Genomic DNA, 14,251 nt, shown 5'->3' with positions numbered 1-14,251 from the left:
AGCCAGTTAATAAAATAAGTTTCAGATGAAGGTTCCTTTTATTAAATACTCACTTTTAATATTTTGTATAATTTATGCGCATCACATAAAAATTTATATTTTTCACAAATTTAATTTTGTAGAAATGCATAGAATTTGTAGTGTAGCCATGAACGATCAAATAATTTGGAATACAAAAGAATTTTGAAATTGGGAATAATCAATCTTATTCGTTGATTTATCAATTTATTTATTGACTCGAAATTTCGCCCTCGTTGATGAATAGACACGAGTTTCAATCCGGTAGGTATCACTGACCATCGATTCTTCAAGAACCTGTGAATTCTACGACTAAGATCAGTGTGACCATTAATATTGCATCTCGTTAATCTCTCGAGGAGCTGAGACTGATTAATCGAACGGACCGAACGTTCCGGCCGGCATTAATTATTCCCCGCGGACAGCTTTTCATTTTCGGCTCGATATTCGCCGCGGGACGCCGCTTACTCGAGTTCTCCGACCGCGATAATCGATTTCTCGATCGCGATACAGTCCGTTCCACAAAACCCTGTTTAGTGATATCGCTTAACATTAATCTATCGTATAATCGCATAAGTCAGATACATCGCGTTCGTTCTTTCACCTTTTTTCCCAAGTACATGAAATTCCATCAATCGCGATTAATCTGAGAATGAGTGATACAGCACGTGTTATTTTATTTGATCGAATCAAATCGTACCCATAGAAGATTAATTTCAACCAAATTCTTTTTATGTTAATAGCCGATAATCTGGTAATAGATAAATCTTCTATCTGTTATGTTAGAATTATGCGCATTCATTTATCATGTATATCTGGTTCTATACTTTCGTACGCCTCTGTACCGTGTCTGTACCCGATCGCGCGAATCAGCGCCGAGATATCGGAACGCGTGTATAAATAACAGTAATCGTCGCAGCAACCTTTGATGACAATATTGATGATGATGATGGGCTACCCCCGCGGCTGGAAAAAGACGTATCGTGATACTTCAACAATTTAATTAAGATTCCAGGTCGCGTGCAACAAAATGAGAGTATCGGTGATAAAAGAGCTATTTCAGACAAAAATTAATATCTAGTACAAAATTATATATTTATATTCTGTGGAATAATGTAAAATGTGATTCATGTGTATCATAAAATAATAATAACTGTTCGATTAGAGAAAATATCTGCTTTAGAGTGAACAAAATTAGCATGAATAAAACAACAAAAAATAATTTGTATTTCCTCGAGATTTTAGCCACAACGTTAATTTAGAATTTGATGATTTTGAAAACAAAAGAGATATCTAAAGCCTTCCTTCTGATTTCTGTGCTTAATTTAGAGTAGAGTCATAGTTGTGATAAGTTAACAGAATGGGGATACTCGTATATTACGCAAAGAGCTGTAAGAATTTATGTTGAACTTTTTCGATAGCCTGTATGTGAATTTTGTAATATTGAGACCATGCCGGTGGTGCAATATTCTAGAGTTGGCCTAACGAGAGAGCAATGAAATATTTTTCGTGGAATTTAACATTATTCGAAAAAATTGAATACATATTTAAGAAAGACATTTGCGAGTAATTTATTCCTCAGATCAAATTTCATATTCATATGCATTCCTATAAATAAATTAATTTTCTGTGCAATAAATATTCGTCTTACTAACTTGCTATTCTCGTCGCGAATGTTTAACAGACAGATAAGGATACCACTACTCACGTCATGTTGGCGCGACATCGTAGCAAGGCGTTTAGAGTTTAGCGCCCGTTACGAAACATTTCATTGAGCGGTATAAGCGCGTGCAGGCGAGTCGCGGAATGAATGAGCGCGGCGTGAATGAAAACGCAATCTCGTAAACGCGATTCCGCGGTGCGAGCGTCACGCGGCTGTGAATTCCAACCGAGGCGTCGCGTTGATCCGCACGCGGATGCAGAACAGCCGTCCACGTCTACCCACATAGCTGTCTACCATGTTAATTACCTGACAATGGCGCCGGCAACAACATACGCTATGGCTCGAGATAGTGTCCGAGCTTATTATGATTACATTGATTTTGTGTAGTTATGAACAGATTGAATGTACGAAAAATATAAAAGCATGTAATGTACAAAAATATGCGGAGTACCAAATGCAAAGATCATATTACGATATGTATATAATTTTATGTATCATATGCATCATTTATATTTTTTATAAAAGAATCCGCAGTCTAGTAATGAAACGTAATAATTATGACTGTATAATATAAAATCTGGTAGGTGTCATAGGCTGAAAAATGTAACAATTGATGTACAATTTATGAATTACTTTTTAAAGATGTACATTTTTATGGGACTATAGTGAGTGCGTATGTTTTCCTGACTTTCATTCATATGAATGCATGGGAGCGGCTCTAGTTAAAATCGAGTGGGTTTTACGGTAGTGAGTGATGACGTGTAATACAAGTATAACGAAACAATAAAGTATCAATCGCATACAATGAAAGTAATCAATGAATATAATGCACATCGTTATAAAAAGTGGAAGTTCATGTTCTACCTAAAACGGAGATAGTACGAGTGAATAAAAATTGATGTACATATCAAAGACATGTATAAAAATTTTGATATACAACTTGAGTCAATGACTTTTAATCCGTTTCAGGACAAGACCTGAAAACAGTAATAAATATATGCCTAATTTTTTTAATGCTCGATTAGCATGTTTGATTAAATACTAACAGATTTTCTATAATTGTCTAAAGATCAATAAAGTCAATACCGAAAAATGTTAGAAAAGTCATGTGACTACCCCGGCCTCTTAATTGATTGTAGAATATGAACTGTGCAAATGATGCAAGGAAATAATCAGTAAATCAATCAGTGCTTAACGTGTAGAAGCATATCTAGGTAGAAGAAAGAGTGGAGAAGCATAAACACGATAAGATCCTCTCGTACATCGGTTCTACTGAGTAAAAGTAGTTAGACATCGTTTAAATGCTTGTAGTATGATAACAACATACTCTGTAGTTTCAGATACTTAATGGAGAGACACTAAGTTTTTATATTTTTTATAAAAGAATCCGCAGTCTAGTAATGAAACGTAATAATTATGACTGTATTATATAAAATCCGGTAGGTGTCATAGCCTGAAAAATGTAACAATTGATGTACAATTTATGAATTACTTTTTAAAGATGTACATTTTTATGGGACTATAGTGAGTGCGTATGTTTTCCTGACTTTCATTCATATGAATGCATGGGAGCGGCTCTAGTTAAAATCGAGTGGGTTTTACGGTAGTGAGTGATGACGTGTAATACAAGTATAACGAAACAATAAAGTATCAATCGCATACAATGAAAGTAATCAATGAATATAATGCACATCGTTATAAAAAGTGGAAGTTCATGTTCTACCTAAAACGGAGATAGTACGAGTGAATAAAAATTGATGTACATATCAAAGACATGTATAAAAATTTTGATATACAACTTGAGTCAATGACTTTTAATCCGTTTCAGGACAAGACCTGAAAACAGTAATAAATATATGCCTAATTTTTTTAATGCTCGATTAGCATGTTTGATTAAATACTAACAGATTTTCTATAATTGTCTAAAGATCAATAAAGTCAATACCGAAAAATGTTAGAAAAGTCATGTGACTACCCCGGCCTCTTAATTGATTGTAGAATATGAACTGTGCAAATGATGCAAGGAAATAATCAGTAAATCAATCAGTGCTTAACGTGTAGAAGCATATCTAGGTAGAAGAAAGAGTGGAGAAGCATAAACACGATAAGATCCTCTCGTACATCGGTTCTACTGAGTAAAAGTAGTTAGACATCGTTTAAATGCTTGTAGTATGATAACAACATACTCTGTAGTTTCAGATACTTAATGGAGAGACACTAAGTTCCACTGCATTCCTATTTCCTGACACGTACTTTAGGATTAACGTAAAGCTTAAAATTTGAGGTGCTACGAGATTATGTCGGCAGTCAGAAAAATAGAACAGATTGATTCATTGGATAGAAATCTTGCATGTTTTATTTCGTTATTAACATATATAATATTATGTACATAGTTAAGATTATTTCATTATTATTCATTCTCAAAATATCTTTTTACTTGATATTAGAGATTGACTATTAAGAATAATAAATTCAATGAATGATGGAAGTTAGATTATGGATCACCATGCGAATCAGTATTTCGTGCCTCTTCATGATACTTTGTAAACACGAAAAACTTGACTTCCCATTAGAGTAACACTTTTTAGAACCTTTAAGAATCTCACGGGTGTTCCCTTTTCCTTCGTGGAGAATCGACATCCAGTAATGCGTGGGTGGCAAAGTTTGGAAAGAGCTTCTCCAACTTCGGCTTCGTTCGTTTAGCAGATCATAAATCGTATTTCAAAGCAGAGCGTGACAGTTGAAACATTCTTCAAAGATTATGCTCAAGTAACTTCTGGTAAAGTTCATATTCTTATCTGCTCTCTACATTTCTATTAGTCTGCATTCTTTTCTCTCTTCTCATAACTATTACTCTATTTTAAAATAAATGTTATTTTCCATATAAATTTCATGTTCAATTTGTTAACAAATTCATATCATCAGAGAAGCTGAAACATCGATTTATAAAAAGATCCTATCACCAATGGTGTACAATAGAAAAATTTATAGAGCACACTGGTACACGTCGAAACGTTTCCCCTCCATTCGTTAGCCACGTTCGCGATCGGTTTGATCATGAATAGAACAATTTCTCATAGGACAATGAGCTCGTAACCAGTTAAACGAACCGTAAACATGAGTCATAGTACTCGATCTCTCTTATCCTACGTACGCCCTTCCGTAGCATGTATTTACGCGCCGCCTCGATATATTTTAGTGCCATTAGTATTTCTGATGATTCAGTCGACCGAGTATTGGGATAATTCATGACAATGGAATTATCGTGCGAGATTTTCCATGAAAGTAAATCATTTTCCAAGTAAGATGAACAACGTGTATACTTCGATCCAACAAGAAAGTAAATTGATTCGTTACATAGAAATCTTACATGTACGTAATACATAATGTTATGTACATAGTCAATATTTCTTCGTTACTATTTATTCTCAAAATATCTTTTTACTCGACATTGAAGATTGACTATTAAGAATAATAGATTCAATGAATGGTGGAATTTAGCTTATTGATCACCATGCGAATTAATATTTCGTGGTTATTTATGATATTTTGCAAACAAGAAAATTGACTTAACATTTTAGCACTATGAACCAAAATATATACATACTATGTCATATATGTATGGTGTTATATAATATATATATGTATATACACATATACATATACATATTGTGTTCACACTCACGCATTACGGCTGAACGTTTATGGCAGTGGCTGAGGACCGGCAGAATCACTGACAATGAGATTATACTACGTTGCATTATACCCATCGTGTAAATGTCAGTATCGGAATAGTAAATGATCTAGTAGGAAGTAGCACTATTTTGCATATACATATCTGCGAACGTGTTAGAAATAATTTATTCGACGTCTAACATTGTTAAAAAAAAAGTTTTACTACTTCTTCGTGATAGTTGCTATGCGACTATAATCCAGCAAGTTTATTCGCACCTTAATGTGGTTATCACGGTTGCCTATAAAGTCGTCTATGAATTATGTATTTGCAATATGCATGAATTATTACCGTTAGGTGTTCCTCCTTCGTTCATATAGAATTCTTGTAAAAATCTACTCAGAGTTATAATACTTACTTTTCGATTCAGAGATTATCTATTTATATTTTCACGGTACTGTAATATCAACTTCTATTAGGAATTACGATTTTGCCCGTACAAATCGGATTACAACTTTCGCATACGCAATAGCGTAATGAATCAGAGAAAATCCGATACACCTAATGCACTTAACAATGCCGATCGCAATTCTACGAGTTATACAATTACATCTTATTGTCCCGATCTCCTAGCCGTTGATCAACCTCGTAAAAGCGTAATATATAACTCGGCTCGTTGAACCTTATCAGTGATAGTACAAACATTTCAATGCTTAAGTGCAAAGAATGTATAATTTGTATCTGTAATGCTTTATACACGTGCCTAATTTTGAAATTAAAAGTAATCGAACTATAATCAAACTAAGATGTTATTCTTATTATTTATTTTCAGCTTATTCTTTTATGTATTTTCAAAGTGTTCATTTTTATAATTTATTTTTATACATTAACTCAAGTGGGTCACTTGAAATTATCAAATGCGTCACTCGGTGCCCCGCGGGTCATAGGTTGCCGACGCCTGCAATAGAGCATAAATTCCATACAACAACATTAACAATATATGATAGAGTGCAATAATAAAATATATATACTTGATTTACAATCCCATAAATACTGCTCGCTGAATTTAGTAAACCGATCATTCAGCATGATTAATTAATCATGGTAGTGAACTTGATGGATGATTTTAACCCGACAGATTCAATCTACGGAAAGAAACGACGTTTAGCTCGAGCCTAATGCTAAGAGTTGCTACCGCGCGAGCAATCCGGTAAACGGATCATGAGCGTGCATAAAAGCTCCAGGAAAGGAGTAAGATCTGAGGTAGCTGAGGTTATTGTAGGTATTGTGTGTTGTGTCGCGTCTCGGCTGCTGGCTGGCCTGTTTCGCTCCCTTTCTCTGGCCGAGTCTGCTCTCTCCGGGGACTTAAGCCCGCCGCGAGTGACTGATGACGACAGAAATAACCCTGTGTTCCATCTTTCTGGCGGCCGCACGTGTCCACGTTCGTGAGCAAACCTACGCAACGTCGTGCGTCGCGCCGCGTCGCGTCCTGGTCGTGGTCGCTGCGACCAACACGACGGATACGAAGGAAGGAGACGAGCGTATGCGTTGGCCAGACCGCGTGATTTGCATGAGAGAAGAGCCAACAGGATGCCGATGAACGCGCCGAAACGCGAGCGGAAATCAATCGTAATGGAGACTTGATTAATTCGAATAGTAGAATCAAATTTTATTTTCTTATTTAGGACTTAAAGTTGCATCAATGTCTAAGTTCATTAACGACTACTAGGTGATCAACCATCGAATTTTAATACTAGACTACCGATTTTTCTCATATATGTCTTCTTTATTCAAAAGCACTCATTTTAACTGGTGTGGTAATTCTAGTGTTAAATAAGATTTATGAATCCAAACAAAATCATTGTAGCTGAATTGTGTTCATTAAGGGCTTCTTTTGGTAAGTCTGTTGGTATTTTGAATGAATTGGTCAATGATAAATTTGATGAACGATTGAAAATACGAAAATGTGGTTGATGAAATCAATAATACGAAACTGATAAAGGAGGACTGAGGCACGCATCGAGACATGCCTTGATGTTACCATTTCTGAAATGTCCTGTACATTGAACTTGATCTCATCGCTGGCCGCGGTCGTGAATCATTCGAGGCTGCGATCACTCGTCACGTTCCTTTGACGCGGGGTGCGCGTGTCGATTACGCGCGTTTAACCTGTTCAGATGTCCGGCCAGGGAGTAGTCGGGGATACCCGATGAACCTGTTCATCGGTGCACGTTCCGTCGCGCTGCTGCGTCTCTCGGCTCGCGAGACGGGCAACTCGTTTTGTCGTTGCCCGCCGCGTGTACGACTGGTTCCGTGCTGAGACTTCTGTCAAAACCTGTCGATGCATGTATCCCTGGGAAATTACGATCGCTTGTTGTTGTTGCTGCTGCTGCTGCCTCCGGCTGGATTTACTTCTAACACGTTTTAATGGACATAGCAAGTTCCTTTCCTGATCGTAAAACTGTGTTGTTATAAAATTCTCATGAGTATTGACCCTCAGCGATACAGTTCAATATTATTTGAAAGATTTGTTAATTTCTTTAATTTATTTCGTTACTTGAGAATCACATAGAAATCTTCAAAACTCCTCAGAATTCTTCGAATCATATTCCTTTATGAAAATATGTCTCTTTTACCTGATCCGCATTTATTATTTAAATTTCAGGTCAGCTGATGTATGGAATGAACAAGAGTTTGAAAAATAGCGGCCTGTTTCCATCGACCTTCAACGTGGCTGCGAAGGCAAACGTTTTCGTGAACGCTACCTGCGGCGAAGACGCACCGGAAACCTTTTGCAAACCTTCGGAATCGTCGAGGTGCGCGGTTTGTGACGCCAGGAGTCCCGATCCCGGGAAGAGGCACAACGTCAGTAATATACTAGACTCGAGTCCTGGGAAATGGTGGCAGAGCCCGACTCTCGCCAAAGGAGATCGCTACGAGTACGTGACTATAGTTTTGGACCTGAAGCAGGTAAGGAAATTTTGTATTCGTTTCTCTTCACTCATTCAGTCCCATACGTATCAAGAATTTGATGTATTCCATGTTATTTGGATGATAAAAAATTGGATGTGCATTTTTTATTTTGGAAGGTGGAATAAATGAAAAGCGAAAGACGTTTCGTTATTCGAGGGAGTCGATGCTTTATCCTAAACGGTTTACTCTCGCGTTTGACTTTCCTCCGGGCGAAACAGAAGTGCTTTTACATTGCGTCGCCATTAAAGGATCGTGTAGTGGCGCACGCGGGCGCAGGAGAAAAAGGTGGGATCCCTCGTTCGTTTCGAAAAACCGTAAGGTGGCTTTTTCCCGCTCGTTAGACTCGTTTCTCGCATTGTGCCCGGGCTGGCTACGAATTTATGTCCCTCGACGATGTCGCGGCAGAAGGTCGGGTGAAAAGGGGGTCAGGAAAGAACGGAAATGCCGCGGCTGGCGAAAGAGAGGGCGATTACGCGGTACGGGGCGAACAGAGATAGAGAGATAGAGGGGGAGAGAACGTGAACGTGGCTAACTTTCTGGCCCCTTTCTCGGAATTTCGCATGCAGCGAGCGCCGGTTAGGTACCTGTACTACCTGAAGGAGGAGCGGTCGCCGAGCAAATTGCGAGCAACGCCGGCGAAAAACGCTTTAACGAGGTAGGGCGGCCCTTTTTCTAAACGTTCCCTTCGTAATAAGGATGCGGAATGATTAAGAGGAAGGAAAGAACCCGAACGTTCTCGAGGCTTACGATATTTTTCCGTTAACTCTTTCCTACTTGAATTTCTTTCAACAAATTATACCTTAGACTCCGAATTTTTATGCAAAGTAGAACATTTGCGTTGTCGATTTAAAAAATGAAAGCTAGACCGAAAATTTCTTTTACTTTCCAAAAATATTTATTAAGTAAAACCCATTGAGCACTCAATAAAAATCATTTCAGTAATAGAACAAATTGAAAATTAAATATAAAATACGAAGCTAAGATAACATGTGCAAAATGTAACAATGAAAGTGAGTGTGATATAATACTATTGTAGATGAATTGGATAGTGAGAATAATTCATTTGGAGAAAAAGGTAATGATTAGACTGGGCATCTTTATGCAAAGTAAACCATTTGTAGTGCTAATGTAGAAAATGAAATCTATATAAATAGGAATTTCTTTTGTATTTTAAAATTTAGAATTTTTATTTAATTTTTTATATTTTGTATATCCTTGGATATTGAATGAATTTCTTATAATTCCTGTACATCATATTTTTTTATAAATGTATAAAATCCGCAGTCTACTTATTTTCTAAAAATTATCAAAATTATATATACTCGTCTAATCTCCAAGATTCTTATTTTATCAAATTAGATAAATATCCTAATTAATACTGTATAATATTTATCAACTGTTAATCATATAAAAATCTCATAATGGACAGTGTCGTTTAAGTTGCACAAATTCGTATACATTTTATCGGTAATTTGTTCCCCTTACTGGTGTTGTTCTCATCAGAATTGGTGCCGTGGATGATGCTCGTTAAAGGCGAAACCGTTCGGAACCGTCATAATTGTGGCCATCGTTTTAACATGTTATTAATCACAGTAATCACACAAACCCTTAATCAACGTATAATCACTCGGAATAGCCACACAGTTTTAAGAATGTATCTATACTGCTCATTTTAGTCTTTTACAATTCTTTATTTTTAAGAGTGTTTATCCTTAAAATAACGTTTAGTCCCGAGCCACAAGCACGTTGTTCTTATTTCTTTAGGAACTTTTCTCTTCACTTTCAATTATCAAACTAATGGCTCTTGATTTAGAATTTAAATTAGTTTTATTTATAGGTAAAAATAGACACATTTCTCTGCTTCATCCTATTATTAAAGAGCACAGGTATTAAATATTAAAAGGTGCAACGAGGGTGAATCTCTATATATCATCGAATCTTTGATCTGGCTGTCAGACCATTTTATGAAGCGGCCCTGCGTAAGCGGAACTCGTAGAGATATTTTTAAATTACGGTCCACGGATATCGAGAGTGATTATGCTAATCAGCGGATAAGCAAACCGCGGCGACCGTATTTATGATCCTCGTTAACGTTCATTGCGCTTTATTAATTTTACGAGCGGCTCGTCGTTTGTTGTTCCTGATTGTTTTCTTTCGTCTGGTCGCGAGCTAACGTCGAACCACTTCAACCAATATGATTGTTTAATTTCACGCGAAATGAAGTTCGAATATTGCATATTTTGAGATCGTTAAATTATTATTAAAGTAGTTCTTGCTCTACTATATTAGTCATAAGCCTAAGGGGCTAGGGTAAACACGTGTCTTCTCTAACAGTCGTCATTGATGTTTTTTGCTCCGTTTTATCGATGACCAGGAAAAAACAGTGCAAAATATGGATGTACGGCTCTACAGTTTTCATCCTTGTATAAGAAGCTTCTTAGATCGTCAAGTATCTCTTTAAAAAACAAAAATTAAATCTGGCTTTCATTCAAAATAATCTCTCGTTGATATAAAATTGCTTATAAGCCATTACAACTATGATTTTTCATCTTTTTTGTAATATGCCAGATTAAACTGTTCTCTTTTCAAAGTACCTGATGACCCAAAATTCTTCACATATAAAAACTTTTTTCTTAGAGACTGTATTCTTCCGCAAAAGCAGCGACAAACAAACAGATCTTTAATCTTAATATATTTGCGGACCGCCCGACATTCCATGCATTTCGCTCGAGTCGGTCGTTCATTTTAAATTTAACTTCTGTTTGGGCTACTGATTGGCATGACGGCACACACCGGGAGATCCAAGCCTCGCCGCGCCGCGCCGCCCACGCACGCGGCCACCGCCAGTGAAATGAATTAATTTGTTCCTACCTAAAATGGCCATCCTGATGGACTGTCTATTATCTGCCCTGGGAACGGCCAGCCGGATGATACATAAGTATTGCACAATCATTGTCAGTTCCAAAGAAACGTGGGACGTTTCATTACAGAAATGTGCGACTCCTTTTGTAATAGTGTCAGAGTTAAATAATTATTTTAATGTAAAAACATGAACCAGGCGTATCTATTAACAGGCGTAATTAACAAAACTTATTGCAGAATAAATAATCCATAAAAATATTCTGTGAGAAATAGTATGTACAGTTAATTAAAAAACGATGTATAAAGGAATTTACACATAATCCCATTATGGTGTCAAGCAGCTGAAAATGTGATAAACAGGGCAGAATAGACAGGCGGGACATCATAGAATGAATTTCTCGGTATAAGAAAGACTTCCAAAAAGCTGTAGCCCTGTGGGTGTAGGGAAACTGAAAAGAAGCGGTACTCGATTTGGAATGCCATGGAAAATCCTCCATTATTCGAGGATTAAAGAGTCGGAGTATACAGACATACGATGTCTTTAATGCCTCGTGTCCAGGAATGCCCTTTTTTAATAATATAATCCTGAATATTAAAAGACAGTGAAAGTTTATTTTTGAGTTAGTTTAAGTTTATTTCAATATTGAGTGCAAGATAAATAATACAGTCTTTCAAGGATTAGTCAGTTTTGAAAAAATATTCAAATACTTCAGGTATACTTTGGTAAATAATTAAGGTATACGATCTCTTTATATAAATTTACTTACTGCTTTATGTCCAAGGATGATAATTTTTAATAATATAAAACTCGAATATTAAGAGATATAATTAATAGATAGAGAATGAATGATACAGTCTTTTAATGATTAAAAGCCAATTTTCAGAAGCTATTGAAATACTTTTACCAAGGTTTCTTATTATAATTAATTATATTTATTAACGCACATTTAAGATTATAAAAATTTCAATATTAAGTATCGAAGATTCAGTATTGAAATATTGATTCTGAAAATCGAAAATATGACAACCCTGCTGATCTCTTCTTGAGACCGACCGATCGTTTTCGAACCGTTGAATGAATCATCTTCCTCGTTCGGGACGAAGAATGGATAAAGACGAAGTCAGGTAAATAATAGCCCGTGGGGTAGAGGAGATCGCTTGTCAAGCGGGTCAAGTTTGCTCGTTTTTCGACCGGATGATGCGGCCTGTAACGCGAGCGACGAGCCCTTCCTTTATCAGGTGATCGCGGATCCTTGTGCGAACCGTGTCTACCGCAGCGTGATGTCAAGGCCCGAGTTTCAAACCCCGGGGTATTGAACCCATCCTCTCCTAGTTAGGAATTTTCATTAAATTCAGATTCAACTCAAAATCGAATAATTGATACATGACTACATCTTTTTATTTATTAAACGAGCTAAAAGTCCATTTATAGACACGAGAAATCATCAGCAGAAGTATCATACATCAAACAGAAATGTTAGTAAAGGGAATCATATATCGAGTTATGAGAGCCAATAGTTTATTTGCATATGACAATACAATGATACAAAATTATTACAAAATAAATAAATTCAATAGTATGGCAATCAGGAAGTTGCCATCAAACAATAATTAAAGATAAGATAATACTTCAGTACTTTTAGTAGCTCTAATCTTTTTCCATATTGCAGTCAGAGGAATTAAAATATAAATGAATCTAATGTATTTGTTATATACAGGATGTCTCACGCAAGTTGTCCACTCTGAATAACTTCTAAAGCATGCATTACAGAAGAACGTTTTTTATAGAGAAGTCGTATGGTTATATTTATTATGGTCGTACATATATTTTTTGTAAATGTAGGCATTCGCAGATTTCAAGTTCAACATCGTTCTTTTAAATAGAATGCTATATTTTTTTATGCCAAAATACAGAACGGCGTTAAATTCTAATTTTATTTATTCGTAAATCGGGGAAAAATTATTTAAACTTTTCAGTCGTCTGAATTTTTTAAACCGAAATACATGTCCGCGTTGGTAAAAGCGAATCGCATTACATACCCCGGTGGTGTTGATCCCTAATGGGTTAAGAGGCTGGACGACCGCGATGCGGCGGGTTCTTTGATTCCGGCCGGTGCTCTCAGACACCGTGGCACGTTACGAATTTACCTCGTAATTCAATTCCCACGGCCACTGGCGATAATTACAGACCGCGGCGCTGAACCCTTGCGCACCACTGCCGTGTCGTGCCGGCCGGCCATCTTTTTGCTCTCTCATCCGAGATGCACAGGTGATTCCCCGTAACCCGAACGACTCCTTTTCTTCCTGCTTTCTTTCAGTCGGTCCTCTTCATCATCCTTCTTTTTATCTCTTATTTTATCAGCACTTTGTACACTTCTTACCTTCTTTTTAACCGTTCTCATTCACGCCTTCAAGTTTCGTTCTCTACTCTGTTTCGATCCCCGTCTTCCTTTTTTCGCCAGCCTCTCCATTACTTTGTTTTTCTTCGCTTTGCTTTTTAATACTTCGATAATTGTTTTCTGAGCCGATCGGCTTTTTCATTCGACCGTTCTGGCAACGAGAATTCTTTTAATCATGTAATTTTAAATGCATACGTCTTGGGAAGACAAGAAACAAATCTGATGTGATTTTCACCGCTATAAATTGTATGACATGAATGTTTTAGAGTTTTCTCTTGTCTTTATAAATATACAGTGTATTTACAGTACCGTATTATATTGCACTGCCATGTCCGTTTCAATTACGAATATATTCATCGTTCGAGTGCTTTCATATGCTGCATTCACCGTTTCTTTTGGCCTCCCTTGGGCTCCAATACCCGAGGTTCATACAAAAGAACCTAACGGCGTGAATTATCTCCACCGACTGTCAGCCGAGCTCGTTATTAAGATATTCCCTCTGATATTGTCCGTGGGTCTCGTCAGGCTGTTACCAGTCAGAGGAAGTGACCCACAGTAGATGCACAGCAAAATTGTAAAAAAAAAAGGGAAAGACTATTAAAGTTCTCTTGTTCATTATTACATAACCGTCACTCATTATTATATAATCATATTTCATTATTT

General features: G+C 36.7%; 1 protein-coding gene across 1 annotated transcript in view; it reads left to right on the top strand.

Moving 5' to 3' along the window:
* wb (wing blister) overlaps positions 1-14,251 on the top strand; it is a 134,461-nt gene that overhangs the window by 15,461 nt on the left and 104,749 nt on the right. Inside the window, exon 2 of the mRNA XM_018027159.2 lies at positions 8,020-8,324. Coding sequence (XP_017882648.2) covers positions 8,020-8,324 — 305 coding nt within the window. The remainder of the gene's footprint in view (positions 1-8,019; positions 8,325-14,251) is intronic.

The sequence above is a fragment of the Ceratina calcarata genome, unplaced genomic scaffold (genome assembly GCF_001652005.2).
Source record: "Ceratina calcarata isolate Rehan_Ccalc_2016 unplaced genomic scaffold, ASM165200v1 scaffold400.2, whole genome shotgun sequence".
In the NCBI taxonomy this organism is placed as follows: domain Eukaryota; kingdom Metazoa; phylum Arthropoda; class Insecta; order Hymenoptera; family Apidae; genus Ceratina; species Ceratina calcarata.
This window is presented reverse-complemented; position numbering and strand designations above follow the sequence as displayed.